Source organism: Schistocerca cancellata, chromosome 2 (genome assembly GCF_023864275.1).
Source record: "Schistocerca cancellata isolate TAMUIC-IGC-003103 chromosome 2, iqSchCanc2.1, whole genome shotgun sequence".
NCBI lineage: Eukaryota > Metazoa > Arthropoda > Insecta > Orthoptera > Acrididae > Schistocerca > Schistocerca cancellata.
In genome coordinates, this window is record NC_064627.1 from 546,814,303 (window position 1) to 546,837,615 (window position 23,313).

Here is a 23,313-nt window from a genome sequence, read left to right on the forward strand (position 1 = left end):
CACGCACTCTGTGGGGCATTTCGGAATTAATTTTTACAGTTGTTGATGACTTTCCACTCAAGATAACATGCCATGTCCTCCCTACCAAGAAATTCTCAACTCAATCACAAATTTTGTTTGCTATGACACTTTAATTGTATTATGATTTTCTGTAACTGTACAAGAACTTCGTACCCTCCAGAGCTACTTTCCAACAAGTCTTTCTATCAACCAGTCATCTGAAGTGACTATTTCATCAGTATGTTATGTGCAAAATAAGATACAAAATACACTTACAGATTTTTTAAAATGAGGTCTATATGTATTTCCCTGTGTTACCACATTCATTCTTCATCATTAATTGAAGAAACTACTGAACAAAGACAATTTGATCTTCTTTCTGGGTGCTTCCATAAAATCAAAAGAGCATGTTGAATTTATATGTGACTTACAAACGAAAACAGTAAAACTTCTCATGGTAGGGGTTCACATCATGTTGCATTTTCTTTTAAAGGATCCCATACTTGCTGTTGACTGTAGAAATTATTTATTTCACAATTGCAATTTCAGTCTTTGGGCCATTTTCTCTGAACTGCAAAAGATTTTTGCTTCAGTATATGTCGGAGGATTTTAAGTCTGATACTCTAAAGCAAAATCTTATGAAGTACAATTTGAAAATGGCCCAAAGGCCAAAATTGCAACTGTGAAATAAATAATTTCTACAGTCAATGGTGAAAACACACACACACACACACACACACACACTCATAAGTTCATACTAAGGTGTAATGAAGTTTGTAGCAAATGATGTGCTTTTGATTATATATTACTTACTGTACACAACTTCAGAGTAACTGAGCTAAAAAGCTACTTAAGAAAAATACATTCGTATCAATATTATTAACTAAAAATGTGATTCCTCAGACCTTCCTTCAACTTAAAGCAAGAGAATCTAGTGTTTGGTAGTGGTCACTGAAATACAAATACACTATTTAGTTAGGGGTAGAGGCTGTTACCAATTCCTAACTTGGTATCTGTTGTTTGGTAACCCTTTTAAACCAATGAAGGAGAGGTCACATGAAATACGGTTAATAAGCTGTTATTTTTACAAGAAGATTGTACTAGTAGATAACGTACTAGTAGATAACAACTGTTTGCCTGAGAAAAATCAAACAGAAGTGTAACACTATCACACATTTGATATAGTATTTGTGAGATCATTCCAGAACATTCAAAACGAAAGATGGCAAAAATCATATTAATAGTGACGAAGTGGCCCACTTGGATATCATCAATGGGTACCTAATTCCGAAATTAATGACCAACATCATATACATTATCAGATGCTTATTGCGGCACAGCTGAAGATGCAGTTCATTGGCTAATGCTGTATATTATGTTTTCCAACACCGTAGAGGTAAAAGTGTATCAAATAGAAATGGTAAAAATATGCTTTATCCCTCGTTTTTTCAATTTTCACAAAAACACTGTTAGAAATTTACCTTTCTCTAGAATGAGCAAAGCTGCTTTCCTTCTGCTCATTATCAGTTTGGTTTTGCTTATGGCATAATGGCTGCAACTGATCCTGCTGCTGCGGTTGTACTGCTTCCTGAAATAACAAAATACAAAGTACATAAACATAAGATAAAAGTTTTTGTAAATGCACAGGCATTGTATATACAAAGAGTTTTCAACATTCTGCAAGTAAATTCCAAACAGTATCTATCAAGAATTTTCTTACTGAAGCAACAGCATACAATAAAAAAAAAAAAAAAAAAATTCTGTCTGCTTCCAACGAAGTGAACAAATTGTCTTGAATGAACGCAGGTTTGGGTTTGTTGAACGGTGCCTTGCTCAGGAGTAAGCAATGAGTCAAATAATGTCAGCACCATAGCATCATTCACTGCACAATACATTGTCGATGTTACATGAAAGAATGTGATGACTTTTTCAGAATAGTGCATGTTCAGTTTTGAAAACAGTTTATTTAGAAGAGATGCAAAGGTGTGACAATTTTTGAATGGGTCTGGAACTCTTGCAAAATACAGGGTCCTACCAACAAGAATTGCAAACAAGTGTCACAAAAAGAAACATTTTTCTTCTCTATCTTATTGATCCTGACTAACATCCAACATGTTTAACACTGGTCTGGAAACAGGAATACACATTTTTTTCATGATATGAGTCCCTGGTCTTATGCTGTTGAATCAATGGAAAAAGATTACCACTGACTTCAGATGCAAAATATAACTTAGCAAGTAACAATGGAGAAATAATAAAGCTGCACCCAAAATAGCCAAGTTTGTTTACTTTTATCAAAATACCCAATTTTTTGAAGAGATTTTTGTGGGAGATTCTTGAATTAAGGACATACATAATTCTTATATCATGTTTCTATGTTCCGAAAATACTATCCTGGAACATTAATTTCCCCATAAAATGACGTGATAACTCATTAGTAAATGGAAATATGCAGAGTAAGCTACTTTCATCATTTTTTAAATTGCCTGTGGTAACAATCATGCCTTCTGCAAACATAGCTGAACCAAGGCACTTCATTAATTCTCAGTAGTGGATTTTCCAACTGAACTTGTGATCTATCTGTAGATCCAAAAAATGAAAACTTCCTACTTCTTGAATTTCGTTGTTTGTGTGGTGTCACCGCCAGACACCACACTTGCTAGGTGGTAGCCTTTAAATCAGCCGCAGTCCGCTAGTATACGACGGACCCGCGTGTCGCCACTGTCAGTGATTGCAGACCGAGCGCTGCCACACAGCAGGTCTAGAGACACTTCCTAGCACTCGCCCCAGTTGTACAGCCAACTTTGCTATAGATGGTTCTCTGACAAATTACGCTCTCATTTGCCGAGACGATAGTTAGCATAGCCTTCAGCTACGTCATTTGCTACGACCTAGCAAGGCGCCTTTATCAATTGCTATTTATCTTGTGATGCATATACCGTCAGACTGATGTTCACCAATTATGAATTAAAGTTAAGTATTCCAGCAGCAACGTACCTTATTGGCTATATTAATTACATTGTCCTGTTCCAGACCTCACGCCAGCCTGCGTGAGCTTAACGCGTGCTTTTCGGCTACCAATCATAGTGGCTTGGCTGTCTTGCCAAGTCACAACAGTTTGAGGTAATTATTTTTATGGCTTGTTTAGTTCTACGAGATGTATGTAATGAATCTTGAAATACAATGATAATCCATTTGCCTTGAACCCGCTGTTGATGTTTTCGAATCTTTCATTAGGAGCCTGGTACTATTTTTGATTCACAAACTTCTATGATCTGCAAAAAATACAAAATTTGCGTAGTCTGAAACTACAAGTGGAAGATCATATTTGTATGTCAGAAACAACAGCACCCCAAATCAAACGCCATGGTACACCATGCCTCAAATTCTGAGAGCATATCATTAGGTGATTAACATGGAAGTGACACACGTTGTTTTCTGTCATTCTTATAAGATAAAAACCACAAACATGTTGTGCCTACTATACTGTAACATTTTAACTTTTGTATTAGGACATCACGGTCAACACAAACAAAAGCCTTAGCCATGTTGCAAAATATTCCTAATGGTAGTAATTTTTTTATTTATTGATTCATTAAGGGGCGTTCAAAAAGAAAAGAACCGGAGGCATAATTACAGAAACCAATACCTGTATCTCAGAAGTACTGACACTGGCTGTTGAGACACTTGTCCCACTGCGACACAATGTGGTGAATGACTGTCTCATAAAATTCCCGGGCTTGCGATTTTAACCAGTTCCACACATACAGCTGGACGTCATCGTCCGAGGTGAATCGTTTGCCCCTCAGAGCCTTTTGAAGGGCACCAAAAATGGCGTAATCACAGGGAGAGAGGTCAGGACTATACCAAAGGTAGCCAAGAACCTCCCATTTGAATTTCTACAGAAGTGTGTTGGCTGTATGAGGCTTTGCATTGTCGAAGTGATGACACCATGACTCTTCTCCAGCCACCACTCATGCCAGGAACACATTCCCTTCCTGAGTATAGCATTGTAGATGAGTAAATTGGGCACACACTTTGTGCATGTGCAGTCATTCCTTCAAGATGGTGTGAACTCTTCCGATGCTCAATCTGACCACAGCAGCTATGGCTTTCACTGTCACTTGGCAATCCTGGGTAACGAGTGCATCCTCCAGCTGGACGATGTCATCGGTAATGCAGTGTGGTGCTCCAGACCAGGCATCAGCAGCTAACGACACCCATCCTTCCCTGAAGCCCTTGTGCTATGCCTTGACCCTTGCAAGGGACATGCAGTGTTTGTCGTACACTTGTGACATTCGTCGATGAATTTCCATTCCTCCTACTCCTTCCGCTGTCATAAAACGAACAATACATCTTTGCATTCTTTCGACGCCTCCATGTCACTGTTTGCAATGCGATTGGCAGCGCTGGATGACTGATGCATGCTGCTGCTAACTCTGTCTAGTCACGTGACGTGCACACGTGCCGCTAGCAAAGGGCTGCGAACTTCCATGCTCTGGTCAGAACCACACCTCGTTACACACACCAAGATATTACCCTCCTGTCACCGGTTTACACATTCCAGACTCCGGCTTTTTTTTTTTTGTTTTTTGTTTTTTTTTTTTTTAATCCCCCTTATAATATATCACCTGTTGAGTTAACAGTCCTTTTTGGAATCCAAACTGTTTTTGACGAAGTATGTTATTCTAAGTCTTTCACAGCGCATTGTCTGAATAAAAATCTTCCCCGTTTTCAAGGTGTGTCAACTCGAATAAAACACTTGTGCTTTCTACAGTTACTTCAGTCATCACCATGAGTAAAACCCACTGACTGCTTGGGTATGGTTTCCACTTATACAGGCACAACTGCAGCCTCTAGCACCAATCACAGAGGGCCGAAACAACGCATGCATGAAAGGCAAGTTGAGCAGCTTATGGCAACTCTGGCCCAATTCGGGACCGAGTGTCATCACGTGACACCAGGGGTTGGCACCAAATTTGAAACTGCAGCTCCCACCTTCCTAAAAACATCAAACATCTGTCTGATTTCTTTGGATATCCATAGCCCGCCTGCACTTCCTACTAAGTGTGTACCCCTGGTCCATTTTAAAATTTTTGTTGTTTATTATATATCTCAGCTAACTCCTTTTTAACGGAATCCCGATATGTTGATGCTTGAGCAAAGACTATCATCTCTTAAAACTGTATTTTGTGTCCACTGTCCAGGCAACCCTCTGCTATGGCCGAATTGTCACGCTCCCTTTATTTAATACATTGTTTGTGCTCTGTACAACACTGCAACTGTGTGAACAGTCTGACCTATATAGAACTTTTGCATTCACAAGGGGCATGATACACACCAGACACACGAAGAGCAATGTTGTCTTTAAAAGGGCACGGAATAACTCATTTCTTGCGAGGCAGGCTGGATCACTGGTCTCAGTTCATGTCTCTGCAGCACACATTATAACTTGCTGCTTGTTGCCCCACGGTATGGAAGGAAAGCAGCTGGCATGGCATCCTCTGCCAACTCACGAGGCATCCTTCACACTGGTATTTGAAAGTGTTATTGTCTCCCTTGCTACCGCCATTCTCTCTTAACACATGTCTCAATTGTTACAATTCCGATTCTACGTGGTCGTCATCCAAAGTAATCTTCGCTCTGTGTACCAGCATGTCCATGACCACCTTCTTGTGTACCTGATGGTGAAACCTATGAGTGTTCAAGTACCGGTCAGTGTGTGTTGGCTTCCTGTATGCCGAATTATCCAGCTGGCCTCCTGCCTTCCTCTCAACTAAAAATCCACCAATGGTAGCTTGCCATCCTTCTCCAATTCAAAAGTAAATTTAATGTTGGGGACAGACAGCATTCATGAGATTGACAAACAAGATAATAACAGGAAGGTGTCATCAATGTACCCTACAAACCAAGAAGGACACAACACTACCAATTTCAAAATCTTCTCCTCAAAGCGCTCCAGGAAGTAGTTCGCAACTGCCAGAGACAGTGGTGATCTCATCGCTGTGCCCTCTGTCATTTTATAATATTTGAAGCGATACAACAAGTAATTTGAGTAAATGTTCTGCAAATACCTCAAAATGCCCACATCACTCACCAGATATCAACATACATAATTTCTTCCCATGCAGTTTGAAAACAGAAAAAATTACATCTGTTTACACATCCAACAATGCTGCCAGGTATAAGTAGGTGCATTTCCAACATCTTTGAAGTACTTACACCAGATCTGCTTTGTGTGTGTGTGTGTGTGTGTGTGTGTGTGGGCGCGCGCATGTGTTTTATTCTACATGGATCTTGCATTTAACACACACAAACTTGGCCTAAGAACTTAGTATTTCCTTCTATGACACTGTCATAAGACCATGTATTTACAGTCAATGTTGCCGAAAATGTAGCCTTAGGAAAATGACCAGTAATTTGTAATCAAGCTACACTGAATCAGTTTTCTAGTCACAGACAATTTCATTTACATTGTTTACTCTACAATTAGCTATATAGAACTTTTATCAGACATTTGGCATTAATTGTCAAGCAAACCTTTATTTCTAATAAATCCAGAACATACCTTTTCTTTCTTTGGAGCATCAGTGGACTGAAGCCTCGTAAGGCCGCTAGTTGACAAACAACCCTACAACAGAAACAAAGCTTTTTGAACTGCAGTCTATGTGTGTGATAAGGAGAAAATAACACTACATGCAGTTGCAAGGTCATCATATCAGTGTGTCCATGTAAAAGAAAATATAATTACATACAGCAAGTATTTACAAACATTCTTATCATATAATACCACAAAGAAAGAAAAATATGAACACTTCAGACAGTAGAAACTAGTACTACATTTGTTACTATTTAAGTTATTTAAAATACAAGGCAGTTAATTTAACTACCATTAAGTTGATTTATCTTTAAGCAAGTAAAACATTCAAGGAAAACATTTTTACAAATACTGATAATTTACAAGTTATATCCATGGTGGCAATCTTGACAAGAGTATTGTACCAGGAGTAAATGTAGCTGCAAATAGCTTTAATTACATGCTTATTTTACAGGTCAAGTCTGCACAAAAAATTAATGGTTTTCGACCTGCACTAGGTACTCCACACTTATCTTCTGCAGCAATGCCACTTTTCACGAATGCTGGGCAGAATAAAGCTGAGCACCCACAGCGACTAATTAGGTAGCCAAACAATCAACTGGGACTATCCAGAGGCTGCCTGCAAATGGCACACTTTTGACTTCAATCATGAAATAATGAATACAGGCACATGCCAGTTTTCAATATTTATCAGCGTTGACAAGAAAGTAATAGCAGCAGTTTAAATGGACAATGACATGTCAGTGTATTTATACTGTTTGCACATGCCAATGCTGAGGTGTGGAAAACTGAATGCAACTGTTGACATGAGTGATCACAAAATGAAAAGTCTGATAATTAGCCGATCTAAAGAAATATTAATCAAAGTACTGTATAACAAAATTCATAAGAAGGAGAAGTTCGTGGCTATGACACACTACTGCACATTTAAGCAGCAAGGTTGTTCAGCGTGTGTTGTACCTGGTACATAAAACTCCCAATTTGACTCACCGTGCTCACATGTACAAGACAGATGAGTAGGTGGTGAAAATGGCCTGTTTGCTGCTGTCACGAAGTTACCCCTCAAGGTAGAGCTGTCCTGTCAAATTGCATAGCAAACCATGAAAAATACGAGCAAAATTATAGCAAACTATAGCTCATCATATTACTGAAGTGCAACAGTGCACTGGTGTGCAGTAGCTGGTTTGTACTTGGAGAGATATCGTAATGATGAACATGCATGCTGCTTATTATTTCTGGTGTTTATTAAAACGTGAATGGCTACTAACATACAAAAACCCCTATTCAGTTGAATGAATGATTTCTCCAAGCAGCAATGCAACCAAACATATTACAACATAAATTTAATAAAATGGAAGTGATGCCTGTAGTGTTGTACAACTACAAGACAGCATTTCTGTATCATGCCTTATTTGCAATTGAAACTGTCACCTACCTACTGCTTTTTTTATGCACACCATGACTACTCCACTGCAAATGAAGCAGTGCGATTTTGATCTCTTGCCAGGGATGAAACAAACCCCCCAAAGCCTCTATTCTGGTATACACTCCTAAATACACTGATCAGCCAGAACACTATGACCACCTGCCTACAGCCAGTATGTCCACCATTTCAGTAATAGTTGTCAATGTCGTGGTGTTAACATTGGCACCTGCATGGGTTGTTGGCTGCAGAGGCCCATCGTTAGGAGTGTTCAGTGCATTGTGTGTTCTGACACATTTGTACTCTGCACGGCATTAAAGTCTGATGTTAGTTCCACCACAGGCTGCCGACTGTCCTGATTTACAAGTCTGGTTAGACTACAACGTCGAATACCTGGGATGTGATTTCACCTTGGTTTCGCCACGTATTGAAAAAACACACCACACCACTCCTCAAACACTCTGTAAGTTGTGCAGTTTCCCAAATGCTTGTGCCGGGGGCCTTCAGTCAAAATCAGGCAGATCGCGCACCTTCCCCGTCTATGCAAGGACAGCACGCTCGCTGATACTACAAGCACTGTGCGTGTGCCTGACTAACTAGTAAGTTGGTGGTCACAATGGTCTGGCTGATGTGTAATATGGAGTGTATCGGATGACAGAGAGAGAGAGAGAGAGAGAGAGAGAGAGAGAGAGAGAGAGAGAGAGAGAGAGAGAGAGAGCGTGTGCACACCCGAATCTTAGTTAATTTGCCACTACTTTCTGCACTACCCTTGCAAAAAGAAGAGCGCACACAAACATGCGCAATGTCCTGGCAAGTGTCACAAAACATTTCGCAAAAAAGTAAGAGCCTAGACCAAGAGCAGAGCCATTACATGTTTAGCAGATGATAATTGATAGTGCTTGCCATTATATGTGATGGAAATGCAAGGGAACATGTCAGTAATTGGTTAAAAGTAGGCAATGAGAGTGCAGTGTGTTGAAGTGTTTCAGTGCCAAGAGTAGATGCGATTGCAAAAATAGTTATAGTAAAGTCTATATAAAAGCTGAATGCACAGTTTGTGTGTTTGTGTGTATGGGGGGAGGGGGGGGGGGGGTAAAACTTAGTAAAACTAAATTTGTGTCATATGATATAGAGCTGAGATGACAATGCAAACTAATGTGAGATGATATGATCACTGACTATCTTCTGAATAATTAATATTTTGGCTCACACAGCTGGATTCCTGTAATGTCCCATTGATGGCTTTGCCAGCTAACTGGGCAATCAGCTGTAAACCTAATCCAGACCTCTGATCTCTGAAAACCAGTCTGTCACCACAATCTTCATTCGAAGCAGAAATAAAAACGTAAAAGCTTTGGTGGTAAAATTTTATGCAAATCATGAAAAACCTGTAAAGAATGCTGGTTGCTGTATTTTAATTTTAGTACACTGCCTCTCACTGACTACCAAAAACTCTTCTCTCATTTGCTACACAAAACTGACACATTACAAACATATGTTCCTTTAAGAAAAAGTAAAATGGCTGGCAGATGATAATTGATAGTGCTTGCCATTACATGTGATGGAAATGCAAGGGAACATGTGCCACAGAAATGACTTACACAGACATTCAACAACATTTGTTAACATCTTGTGCAAAAACAGTTAATCACACATGAAAGGTTGAGAAACAAACAGCGTTACAGTAGGTCTATACTGGAGGCAGACGTGCTATAAATATCTGTAATTTATGACAAATTGTAATCTTGAGACCCAAACATCTAACCAGTTAACAGCTACATTATGTTTATACAGGGTGTACATAAAGTCCGGGAACACTTTCAATTCTTTATTGCACAAGAACCAAACATTGTACAGATATCATACATATGTCATTTTGAAGAGAATTTCTGAAAGTTTTCTCTCATGTATACCGCAACAGCGTAGTTTGGTAATCTGCTGATAGTCAGCGCTAGTCGCAAACGTGGCAAATCCAGGTGCGGACCGAGCTTTCTGTAGTTCGACAAAAACACTAGATCTCACTCCGTGTGACTTTTTTTCTGTGGGAACATATTAAAGATCTGGTGTATGTACTGCCTCTACCATGTGATGAAGCAAAGCTCCAGGAGAAAATATGAGAAGTGAGTGCCACAGTCAATGGTGCCATGCTGGGACATGTATGGCGAGAATTTGATTACCGTATTGACATCTGCCGGGTCACTCATGGTTCACATATCGAATGTTTGTAAAAAACACTTTCCTAGTTTCTCTTCAAAATGCAATATGTATGACATCTGTACAATGTTTAGTTCTTGTGCAATAAATAACTGAAAGTGTTGCCGGACTTTATGTACACCCTGCATATACTCAGTCTGATCTTTGTATTAAATTTTATATAAAAAAAGCATGATATTCTTAATGTAAAATACATTAAACAGAAAAAATAACACTTACAAACTCCTCTTTGATGCCATATGAATCTGCTAAGTTCTGAAGTGTTTCATCAGCTGAAGATTTCTGCAAAATAAAAGAAGAATATACTGTGATCTCTCAAGTTTTCTCGACACAATTGATTAATAATGTGCTTAAGAGTGTTCTGCCGAGTTGTTGTTTCCATTTTACACAAGATATTTTGACAACTGACCCAGCTGACTTCAGGTGTTGCCAGTTTTACTGTTATGAGTACTACCTGGACTCCAACAGCAGAACTCACAGTACCTGAAGAAGACAGTTGGGTCAGTCATCGAAATATTGAGCATAAAATGGAAACCACAACTCGGCACGGCACCCGGAAGCACAGCAGAGCACCCAGAAGCACACTATTAATTGAAAAATTTGTCATGTCTCACAATCTTTCATTACACATGTAGTACACAAAAATTATGACTTTTTTCTTTAGTTTGTCAACATAAAAAGCAACTGGAATGTACAGAGGCTAATTAGCCACTGAAAGAATGTGCAGAGTCCGCTACATGGAAAAAAAAGGGGGGGGGGGGGGGGCAGGAGGGAGGCACACCTCCCATAACAGCCGAACACCCGCCCCCAAGTATAGTTGAAACATTAACCCTCCAACAGGCACAACATTATTAATAACACAGACTGATGCAAGTGGTATACTCTGTACACACGTCAAGAATAGCCCTGTTTATGCTGCCAAGGTAAACAAGTATGAAGATCACAGTTTAATCTTAGTTTAATTGAACAAAAATAAAACAGACTTACATTATAAGAACTAAATCACTATTTAATTAAACAATAAGAAAATAAACTTTGATTATGTCACGCTGTTGCCATGTACATGTGTTACCCCACATTAATGACTCACTCGAAGCATTAAACATTACTTTTGCATCATATCCTAACCAATTGCTTATATGATTGTTAATTATCTTATACACAACTGCCTCGTTGTGGGGTTGCGCTGCTAGATCAGAATCTGGGTAATTTTGCTGTTTGGATCATACTTTTTTTCTCATCCAGTTCACTGTTTATTTTATATTACTGCTGCTCTCTTGGATGTATGACAACACAGCTTGCTGAGGCAATAATGAAGGAACAGATACCAGCTCACAGTTGTAAAACACCAATGGAATGGTGCATGAAAATTATTTGTAATTCATGTACTTTATACATAGGTGCACACACTCAAGGGTTAAAGCTGGAAATAAAAGGCACTCCCTCCAACTGCGTTTATGTGAATGCCTTAAGGAAGGCTGTGAGTCATTGTCATGTTGGGTGTGGACACGGTGTGAGGGTAGGGGTCATCTTATTGCTCAGGATAAAACCTAGTCAGAGAGTGTCTAATACGAAGTTGGGGTAATAAGGAGGATTCTTTCTGGGACAAACGGAAGAACAAACGCAACAGTGGTCTCCTTGATGATACACTGTTAGCTGGAAGGAGTGGCTGCAATGGATCAGAATGTCCGCACTGTGCTAGCAAGATAGTGCCTGGCATCACCATTATCAATTTTGGCCATGTGGTCAATTTCCTGGATAAAGTGATCAGGTAGCTCGTTCTCAAGGCTTCCCATAGGGATAGGGATCCAGAAGAAAGAGACTGTGCATGCAGTACTGCTGAGACTAGAAAGATGGTCATCAAGGCTAAATGGCAATGCAAGATGGAGAGGTCAAAATCAATCAGTAGGTGCACTTGCTCACAGTCACTGAATACCAAAAATAAGTTGAGAGTTTACTTCTTCATGGAACAGACAGCTCTAACAATAGCCACCAGTTTCACTGTGAAGATGCAACAGGTACATGGCAAACTGTATTGTTACTGGCATTTAATGCATGTGAAAGTGTATTCCAATCATTTGGACATCTTTAGTACCATCAACTTCTCAGTATTCCCACAGAAAAGCAAGGATGCAACAACAGAATCTTGTGAACTGGATACATAGCAGAGTCTGCATATGAATCAGCCTGTGGGAACATTTCAGAAGTTAGATATGAAGTGCTCTATGAGCGCTGATAGAAAGTACCGAAGCTGAAATCATTATAGGTGCAGAAAGCTGGCTGAAGCCAGAGATAAATTCTGCCGAAATTTTTACAGAGGCACAGACGGTGTTTAGAAGGGATAGATTGCATAAAACCAGTGGTGGCGTGTTTGTCACTGTTAGTAGTAGTTTATCCTGTAGTGAAATAGAAGTGAATAGTTCCTGTGAATTATTATGGGTGAAGATTATACTCAACAACCGATCTAGTTTAATAATTGGCTCCTTTTACTGACTCAGCAGCATTAGTGGCAGAACAACTGAGAGAAAATCACATTTCACATAAATTTCCTCAACATGTTATAGTCTTAGTTGGAGATTTCAATTTACCAGATATAGACTGGGTCACTCAGATGTTTAGGACAGGTGGTAGGGACAGAGCATCGAGTGACATTATACTGAGTGCACTATCCGAAAATTACCTCGAGCAATGAAACAGAGAACCGACTCGTGGAGATAACATCTTGGACCTACTGATAACAAACAGACCCAAACTTTTCGACTCTGTATGTGCAGAACAGGGAATCAGTGATCATAAGGCCGTTGCAGCATCCCTGAATATGGAAGTTAATAGGAATATAAAAAAAGGGAGGAAGGTTTATCTGTTTAGCAAGAGTAATAGAAGGCAGACTTAAGACTACCAAACAGATCAAAACGAAAATTTCTGTTCCGACACTGACAATGTTGAGTGTTTATGGAAAAAGTTCAAGGCAATCGCAAAATGTGTTTTAGACAGGTATGTGCCAAGTAAAACTGTGAGGGATGGGAAAAACCCACCGTGGTTCAACAACAAATTTAGGAAACTACTGCAAAAGTAAAGAGAGCTTCACTGCAAGTTTAAAAGCAGCCAAAACCTCTCAGACAAACAGAAGCTAAATTATGTCAAAGTTAGCATAAGGAGGGCTATGGGTGAAGTGCTCAGTGAATTCGAAAGTAAAATTCTATGTACCAACTTGACAGAAAATTCTCGGAAGTTCTGGTCTTACATTAAATCAGTAAGTGGATCGAAACAGCATATCCAGACACTCTGGGATGATAATGGCATTGAAACAGAGGATGACATGCATAAAGTTGAAATACTAAACACCTTTTTCCAAAGCTGTTTCACAGAGGAAGACCGCACTGCAGTTCCTTCTCTAAATCCTCGAATGAACGAAAAAATGGCTGTCATCGAAATAAGTGTCCAAGGAATAGAAAAGCAACTGAAATCACTCAACAGAGGAAAGTCCACTGTACCTGACGGGATACCAATTCGATTCTACACAGAGTACGCGAATGAACTTGCCCCCCTTCTAACAGCAGTGTACCGCAAGACTCTAGAGGAATGGAAGGTTCCAAATGACTGGAAAAGAGCACAGGTAGTCCCAGTTTTCAAGAAGGGTCGTCGAGCAGATGCGCAAAACTATAGACCTATATCTCTTGACATCGATCTGTTGTAGAATTTTACAACACTTTTTTGCTCATGTATCATGTCATTTCTGGAAACCCAGAATCTACTCTGTAGGAATCAACATGGATTCCGGAAACAGCGATCGTGTGAGACCAAACTCTCTTTATTTGTTCATGAGACCCAGAAAATATTAGATACAGGCTCCCAAGTAGATGCCATTTTCCTTGACTTCCGGAAGGTGTTCGATACAGTTCCGCACTGTCAACTGATAAACAAAGTAAGAGCCTATGGAATATCAGACCAGCTGTGTGGCTGGTTTGAAAAGTTTTTAGAAAACAAAGCACAGCATGTTGTTCTCAATGGAGAGACGTCTACAGATGTTAAAGTAGCCTCTGGCGTGTCACAGGGGAGTGTCATGGGACCATTGCTTTTCACAATATATACAAATGACCTAGTAGATAGAGTCGGAAGTTCCATGGAGCTTTTCGCAGATGATGCTGTAGTATACAGAGAAGTTGTAGCACTAGAAAATTCAGGAAGATCTGCAGCGGATAGGCACCTGCTGCAGGGAGTGGCAACTGACCCTTAACATAGAAAAATGTAATGTATTGCGAATACATAGAAAGAAGGATCATTTATTGTACGATTGTGTGATAGCGGAACAAACACTGGTAGCAGTTATTTCTGTAAAATATCTGGGAGTATGTGTACGAAATGATATGAAGTGGAATGATCATATAAAATTAATTGTTAGTAAAGTGGGTGCCAGGTTGAGATTCATTGGGAGAGTCCTTAGAAAATGTAGTCCATCAACAAAGGAGGTGACTTACAAAACACTCGTTCGACCTATACTTGAGTATTGCTCATCAGTGTGGGATCCGTACCAGGTTGGGTTGACAGAGGAGATAGAGAAGATCCAAAGAAGAGCGGCACGTTTCGTCACAGGGTTATTTGGTAAGCGTGATAGCGTTACGGAGATGTTTAGCAAACTTCAAGTGGTAGGCTCTGCAAGAGAGGCGCTCTGCATTGCGATGTAGCTTGCTGTCCATGTTTCGAGAGGGTGCGTTTCTGGATGAGGTATAGAATATATTGCTTCCCCCTACTTGTACCTCCCGAGGAGATCACGAATGTAAAATTGGAGAGATTCAAGCGAGCACGGAGGCTTTCCGGCAGTCGTTCTTCCCGCGAACCACCATACGCGACTGGAACAGGAAAGGGAGGTAATGATGTGATGATGATGATGTTTGGGTTGTGGGGCGCTCAACTGCGGGGTTATCAGCGCCCGTACAATTATCCAATCTTTGCTCAGTCCAATTTCGCCACTTTCCTGGATGATGATGAAATGATGAGGACAACACAAACACCCAGTCATCTCGAGGCAGGTGAAAATCCCTGACCCCGCCGGGAATCGAACCCGGGACCCCGTGCTCGGGAAGCGATAACGCTACCGCGAGACCACGAGCGGCGGACGGAGGTAATGACAGTGGCACGTAAAGTGCCCTCCGCCACACACCGTTGGGTGGCTTGCGGAGTATAAATGTAGATTTCCAAAACATTCCAATTTGAAGGTATGTCATGGTTTGATTTCCAGAGTGTTGGTACTCCTGAGAAAGAAAAAGAATGTGATAATTCAGATGGCTAGGGAATTGGGAAATAGTAATTGCATAACTGAGTAGTAGATGGTGGTATCAAAACTGCAGCGGTAGGATCCCATATTCAGCCAGAAAACTATCAAAGGGGCTCAAATGAAAGGTGCTCATGATCAGACTTATCCCTCAATGATAAAATGACTAACTCTCTCAATGTCTATAGTGCTGTTGAAACATGTATCTGGTATTGGTAGTGTAGTCACCACAAGGCCAATAACCTATATTTGGAGAATGGTGCTCGAGATGTACGGCGAAGAGGGCGGAGACTATTAAGCTTATGAAGCAACTTCTTCTGTTCTCTTAGACAAGGGGTAACTGTGTCATTTCACTGCTGGAGAGGCAGCCCTCAAAACAACACTGTGTGACTACGTTGACAAGTTGGTATCCCATGATGAGCTCAGTCTGGATGGTCCATGCTGCAGCAACAAAGATGGATGACTTGTTTTTTAGCAGGGGAAAAATGAAAAGCGATGGCAGAGGGGCCCAAGAGAAGGCCCACTGTTTGGCTCCTTTGAGGTGATACTTGGCAAAGCCTACAGACAGAGTACTATACCAAATGCAAAAGTCCTCAACATAATGAGCAGGAGTAATCAGCAGACTCACAGAGTGCACAACTCCCTCGATGTCTGTGAGAAAACATATAACATGAAACACTGACAGACACTGTTCTCCTGGACTAGTGGGGACCTGAGAGATGCAACACTAATCTAAAAGGACCAGGTGACAAAAAGCTGCAGATAAAAATTGGTGAAGTATCTCAACATCCCCTCAGTGAAGTGCTGTTATTATGTGACAATGCCAGGTAGTATATGCTATAACCCAGGCCACCTGAGCACTACACTTCAAATATTCTGCCAACGGTATCTGTACAGACCGACCATCAGAGGCGTCTTCTACTGGAGCCCTCCTCTTTATAAGCACAATGGATCAGGCACCCACCATCATATTGTACTCTTATTTATTGTCAGCAACTGCTTGTATAGTACCTGGATTCATTAGTTAAAACTTCCGGGCTGAGAGGCCGCGGTCGATCTGTAAGACTTCCTGACATTTCGTTGCCAACTGTGGGCAACATCTGCCGAGGTGAGTCAATGACTGGCTGCTAGACCGTGGAGGTCTCGTTTACATAGAGCGCATAGAGGGCATCACCATACATCATGTGGGGCCAACTATAAGTCTTATCTCAGACTAACATCATTGCTCTCGATTGAAGGTAATCGATTGTCGCATCTTTGGTGCAAAGTCGATTACCATATCTTATCTAACTTTAAGCGTTCCTCTTTTCTATTAAAATCACGGTGGTGTTTCTGAATCTATATAGCTTCTCTATAAATGCATGCATAATAATGTGATGTGCTGGCTAGCAAGCTCGTCTCATTAACTTTTGTTTCATAATCACCGTCTTTAAAAACATGTTCTGCTACAGCTGATTTGTCGGTATGTCCCAGTCAACAGTTCCTTTTGTGTTCGGATAAGTGGGTATTGACATTTCTTCTGTTGTTCCAGTATAAACCTTCCCACAGCTACACGGAATTTTATACACTCCAGGAGTTGCTAAGGATTGTCGTGCATGTTTCGCCAATCTTGAACATCCACTAATCTGCGTGGTGGGTCTAAAAAATGTTTCAACTTGAAACTTGGCCAGAACCTTCCCAATACAGTCCATAATATTGTGAATAAAAGGAAGAAAAGCTTTTCCAGCAGACAGTTGTTGTTGCTGAATGTTGCCAGACTCTTTTCTTCTGTAATAGAGTGCTTGATCTATGGTGTTATCATATCCATTTTTCTTAAAAGCTCTTCGCAAATGATTTGGTTCATCTCGCAAATAAACTGGCTCACAGATCTTATTAGCTCTGTCCAGCAATGTTTTAATGACACCTCTCTTATTCCTGGGATGATGCTTCGAATCCTTATGGAGGTACCGGTTGGTGAGTGTACCTTTTCTATACATTTTATGCCCTAGGCTCCCATCTGCTTATTTTATTACTAATAAATCCAAAAAATTAAGTTGTCCGTTACTCTCTTTCTCCATAGTAATTAATACTATTTTGGTGCACAAAGAAATCATACAATTCCTCTTCAACGTGATTCCATACCACTGAAGTGTTATCCACACACCGACACCACTTCAAAGGACTTTTACTGGCAGACTGCAGCCCCTGCTGTTCAAAAACTTCCATGATAGATTAGAAACAGCTGGACTCTGAGGGCTGTCCATGGCCACCCCTTCAGTTTCTTCGTAAAACTCATTAGCATACTGGAAATGGGTCATGGACAGGCGATGTCGAAACAGAGCTACTATATCAATTGGAAACATATCAGCTATGTATAAGAGCTTTGTCACAAAGAATCATGGTAAACAGGGATACCACATCAAAACTGAGAAGGATATCACCTGCACAGACAGTAATCTCCTCCAATTTTTCAATAAAGTGCATAGAATTTTTAATGTGATAATCAGTTTTACCAATATGCGGTTGTAGCAAGGAGGTGAGATGTCCGGCCAACTCTTGAGTAGGCGATCCAATGGTCTCAATGGGGCAACAGGCTTATTTATCTTCGGTAGCCCATACAATCTAGGACGGCAAGCTTCCGTTTTGCATAGATATTTTTTTATCCTCAGTAAGAATAGAAGACTTTTTTTTATTAATCAGTTGGTAGCTCATAACATTTTCGTTCTAGGATCCTTTAGAATCCAAAAGGGCTGTCTATGCCACTCTGGTTTGTTCGTAAAACTCATTATCTTCCTATGGTAGTCCTCACTCTTCATCACAATGGTAACATTACTCTGATCAGCATTAAGTACAATAATATTCCTGTCCGTATTAATCTCCTGTAATGTCTTCCTTTCTCCTTGCTGCCAGGTGGCTTAGCTTTACTTAGTATCATGGCTGTTTCCATTCTGATTACATCAGCAGAATATGGTGATAACTGACAAATCCCCACCTCTACATTAGCTACAATATCCTCTGTGGGAACCTCAAATGGAGTAATTGCAAAATTTCCTCCTTTGGAGAGAACAGGAATTTTTTCCTTACATAATTTCCTTCCCAACAAGTTAATAACCACATGGGAATCATCTGTAACTGGTGTTTCCTGTCTGACATTCTGTAAATTCTTGAACTACTTCTGCCTATCAGAAGACACTTCTGCAATCAGTTCCATAGATCTAAATGTTAGGCTGTCCACCTTTCATATCACAAAACTGCATTGCATTGCTAATAAATAAATGGCGATTTAACAGTTGACTGTTAGTTACCACCAGTCCTCAGCGTGTTTGATGTATCTGCTCCCATAGGATCGCCACTTCCATGTGTGAATAGATACAGTTAGCTTGCACCAAGTAAAACAGTTTTCTCACATTCAAAAACTTCGGAATTGTCCCAGGACAGTTTATTTGCAAGATGAACTAAATCATTTGTGAATGGCTTTGAAGCAAAATGGATACACTGACAATGGGATAGATTGAGCCCTCCATCCCAGATGAAAAGTATCTGACAACACTCAGCAACAACAACTTCCATTTATTTGCAATATTATGGACCATACTGGGAAAGTTCCAGCGAAGTTTCAAGTTGAAACAATCTTTAGACCCACCAAGAAGATTAGTCAACGTTTAAGATCAGTGAAAGACGCTCGACACCCCTTAGCAACTCCTGGGGTGTATGAAATTCAGTGTAGCTGTGGGAAGGTTTATATTGGAACAATGAAAAGAAGTGTCAATACTCGCTTAACCTACACAAAAGGAACTGTCAACTGGGACATACCGACGAATCAGCTGTAGCAGAACATGTTTTTAAAGACGATGATCATGAAACAAAATTTAGTGAGATGAGCTTACTAGTCAGAAAATTGCACTATTATGCACGTATGTATAGAAACGAGGAAGGCTTAAAGTTACATAAGATATGGCAGTTGACTTGGTACCAACAATGTTTATTATTATTATTATTATTATGGTTTTAGGGCACAAAACCGCTATGGTCCTAAGCGCCCATTCTGTGGCTCAGTGAAGGGTAAAAACCGGAAATTTAAATCAGCAGCAATGGGAGCGAAACTCAAGAAGGAGAGAAACTACAAATAGAAGGAAATTTGAGAAAACTGCTATTGAATGGGGGGGGGGGGGGGGGGTCGGGTTGTTTTCCCCAAAGAGTGTTTCAAATGACTGATAAACACAGGATGTGATCGGCTGAGCACGCATCATCTGCTAAAAGGGAAGGGTAAATGGGTACGGTGCGGATTAAAATAAGGTCACTGAAGTAAAGGGTGTCTCACCATCCATGGTTGAGAGCAGTGGGGACGGAGAGAGTGAAGATATATCAGGCTACAACTGTAAACCGGTACGGTGCGGATTAAAATAAGGTCACTGAAGTAAAAGGTGTCCACCATCCATGGTTGAGAGCAGTGGGGACGAAGAGAGTGAAGATATATCAGGTTACAACTGTAAACGGGTACAGTGCGGATTAAAATAAGGTCACTGAAGTAAAGGGTGTCTCACCATCCACAGTTGAGAGCAGTGGGGACGAAGAGAGTGAGCACTGCCACTTAAACAATGTCGATGGCTAAAAAGGCAGTGCCCATTCCAGAGTTTAGTTAAAATTACTTCCTCCTGACGACGAGGCAGAAGGAAGAGGTCCAAGCACAGGGAAGAGGTTTTATGTCCCATAATTTATTATCGGGACATGCAGACCAATGTGTGTGCCATAAAACAGCAACATGACGACATAAAACGCTCTGTAGATCGGCAAAGGGAACCAGAGGGCCAAGGAAGAGAGACTGCAGCCTTTGCCGCTATATCGGCTGCCTTGTTTCTACGGATACCAAAATGCCCTGGCATTCAGAGGAATGCCACAGAGACGCCCCCCAAGTGGAGCATGTGGAGGCAGTCCTGAATCCGGTGGACCAAAGGGTGGACGGGATAAAGAACTTGGAGGTTGGGAAGAAAGCTGAACAAATCCAAGCTTATAACATACTGTAGCCGCTTATGGTGACCGATGTACTGGACATCCTGGAGAACAGCGTAAAGCTCCGAAGTAAAAACCAAACACTGGTCAGGAAGCCGAATTCTAATAGGGGTGTCATCAACAATATAGGCACTTCCAACACCAAAGGTGGTCTTTGAGACATCAGTGTAAATAAAGGTGGCATCCTCCACTTGTGCGCATAGAGCAGCAAATAAAATATAAGGGGGTGCTACTACCCTTGGGAAACTGGCAAAGATCACAGAGAAGGCAGGTCCGGAGGCAAAGCTAAGGTGGCGCCTTACCCCCATTTGTTGAAAAAGTTTTAGGAAATTGGAAGGAAATGGAATGTAGCAGTTGACAGAAGCCGACTCCCGGTGGTGGTAGAGATGAAGGGTGGCCTGCATACCCTAAATTCAAGGAGGCGCCGAAAAAAAGGGCATGGGTCAGATGAGCAGCCACGGAGGAGAGATGACTAGCATAATGACTCAGAAGGACAGCTTGCCGATTGGACAGCGGAAGTTTAGCAGTCTCAGTGTAAAGAATCTCCAGCACAGTTTTCTGTCAAGCATAAGTCCCAAGAATTTGGTGATGCCTGCAAACAGAAGGTCGATAGAGTTTAGATGTAGGGGAGGCAGATAAAACTCTGTAAGATACCAAAAATTTACTCAGACAGTCTTACTAGGAGAAAATCGGAAGATGGTTTCGATGCTCTGTGAGTGGAGGCGATCGGGATACCCTTGAAGACATCGTTCAAGAAGGCTCGTCCATTGAGAGCTGTAGTAGATTGTAAAATCATCAACAAAGAGGGAGCCTGAGATATCGGGAAGGAGACAATCCATAACTGGATTTATGGCGATGGCAAACAGTAAAACACTTAGCACGGAGCCATGGGGCACCCTGTTTTCTTGGGAGAAAGTACAGGAGTGAGTAGCGTTCACTCGCGCCTTAAAAGTGCGCTCTGTCATAAATTCACAGATGAAAAGGGGTAGCCGACCTCGAAAGCCCCAAGAGAGCAGTGTGCGGAGGATGCCTGACCTCCAACAGGTATCATATGCCCTCTCCAGATCAAAAAATATAGCTACCGTTTTGAATTTCCTGAGGTTCATGATATAAATGGAGAGAGCAACAAAATAGTCAACTGCAGAACAATGTTTTCGGAAACCCCATTGGGCAGGTTTCGGGACTCCAACCACCAGCCTAAACGGCAATTTACAATACGCTCCAAAACCTTATATACACTACTCATGAGAGAGATGGGGCGAGAGCTAGAGGGGAGATGTTTGTCCTTTCCAGGTTTCAGGACAAGAATGCCGATAGCTGTCAGTCAAAAACGGACTACCATATGATAAATGCAGCAACATTTTGACGTGGATGCCATCTGGTCCCGAGGCGGAAGAGCGTCCACCAAGGAATTTGCAGGCACTGGGGCAAAGGGGAGGTACAGGGTATTGAAAGTTCCATGGCTCTAAGAATAACTTCCGTAACATGAGTGACCCGATCGTCAATGCTGCGAAAATTGAGAGTCATCAAATGTTGCTAGAGTGGAGAAAAGTGTCCAATCCGCTTGGGAAAACTGCCAGCGTCTTGGGGTGCATAGTGGCTGTAATCGAAGGACACATGGAAAATGGTCACTTGAGTGTGTATCAGCAAGAGCAAACCATTCAAAGCACCAAGCTAGCTGAACAGTGCCGATCAAAGGTCCAAATGATAGCAGGTTGAAAGCAGGCAGTCAAAAAAGTAGGTTCCCAAGTGTTGAGGCAAACACGATCCGCTGGTGGAAGAGGTCAATCAATATGGAGCCTCTCGGATAAGGACACGGAAATCCCCAAAGCGGGTGGTGGGCGTTGAAGTCCCCAACCAGCAAATAGAGGGTGGGAACTGACCACGCAGACGAAGATCGGCTCTTGCGATTGGTGTGGATGATGGAATGTATATGGTACAAAGTGAGAAGGTGTATCCAGAAAGGGAAAGACGCTCAGCGACAGCTTGGAAGGAACTGTTTAAGGGCATATGGTGATAATGGATAGTATCGTGGAGAAGAATCATAAGTCCCCCGTGCGCCGGAGTGCCACCAACAGAGGGGAGATCAAACCGGACCGATTGCAAATAAGGGAAGACAAAGTGACCATGAGGACATAGCTTTGTTTCCTGAAGATAGAAGATGACCGGGGAGTAGGATCGTAAGAGGATTGACAATTCATTCCAACTGCAGCGAATTCCATGAATATTCCAATGGATAATTGGCATAGGGTGGGCAGAAAAGGGAAAAATCTCACCACAGTTGCCATCAACTCAACAACTGCTGACAGCCGGCAGCTGACGACGTAGAGTGGCATTCTGCCAAAGGCAGAAGATCCTGATCCATAGGTTGTTTGGGGACAGCTCCTGCTGCCAGTGATTGGCTGGTTGATTGGCCACCAGCGGTGCGTCTCGGCGACACGGAAGACGGCCGAGGGTGGCTACCACTGGGTGGTGCCGTAGAGGAGACATGCTGTGGCGGAGGAGAGGAACTGTGTTTCTTGTGAGCCTTCTTGGAAGCAGGATATTGAGATGTAAGAGGAATTGATGGTTGTGAGGTCTGGGTATGTAAAAAATCTTCATGAGTAGGCTCTTTTTTGGAAGTCCAGATGTCCGATTATGGGGCCCATGATTTAGCAGGAGCCAATGAAGGTTGAGCCTTAGAGTGAGCATGTGATAGTGGGGAGGTTGAACGGGTGATCTTTGAGATGGCGATCTGACGACCTTGAAGCTAAAGGTGAGATCCAAAGTCTGCATGGCTACCTCCTTAGTAGGTCGAGGAGAGGCAAGGACAGTGCT

At 41.5% G+C, this 23,313-nt stretch overlaps 1 protein-coding gene across 4 annotated transcripts in view; it reads right to left on the reverse strand.

Moving 5' to 3' along the window:
• The window catches only part of LOC126162125 (zinc finger protein 883-like), a 95,877-nt gene that overhangs the window by 56,357 nt on the left and 16,207 nt on the right, over positions 1-23,313 (reverse strand). For all 4 annotated transcript variants that reach the window (XM_049918414.1, XM_049918413.1, XM_049918412.1 and 1 more), the window contains 3 exons: positions 10,455-10,517; positions 6,569-6,631; positions 1,482-1,588 (listed from right to left, as the gene is read on the reverse strand). In XM_049918414.1, coding sequence (XP_049774371.1) covers positions 1,482-1,588; positions 6,569-6,631; positions 10,455-10,517 — 233 coding nt within the window. The remainder of the gene's footprint in view (positions 1-1,481; positions 1,589-6,568; positions 6,632-10,454; positions 10,518-23,313) is intronic.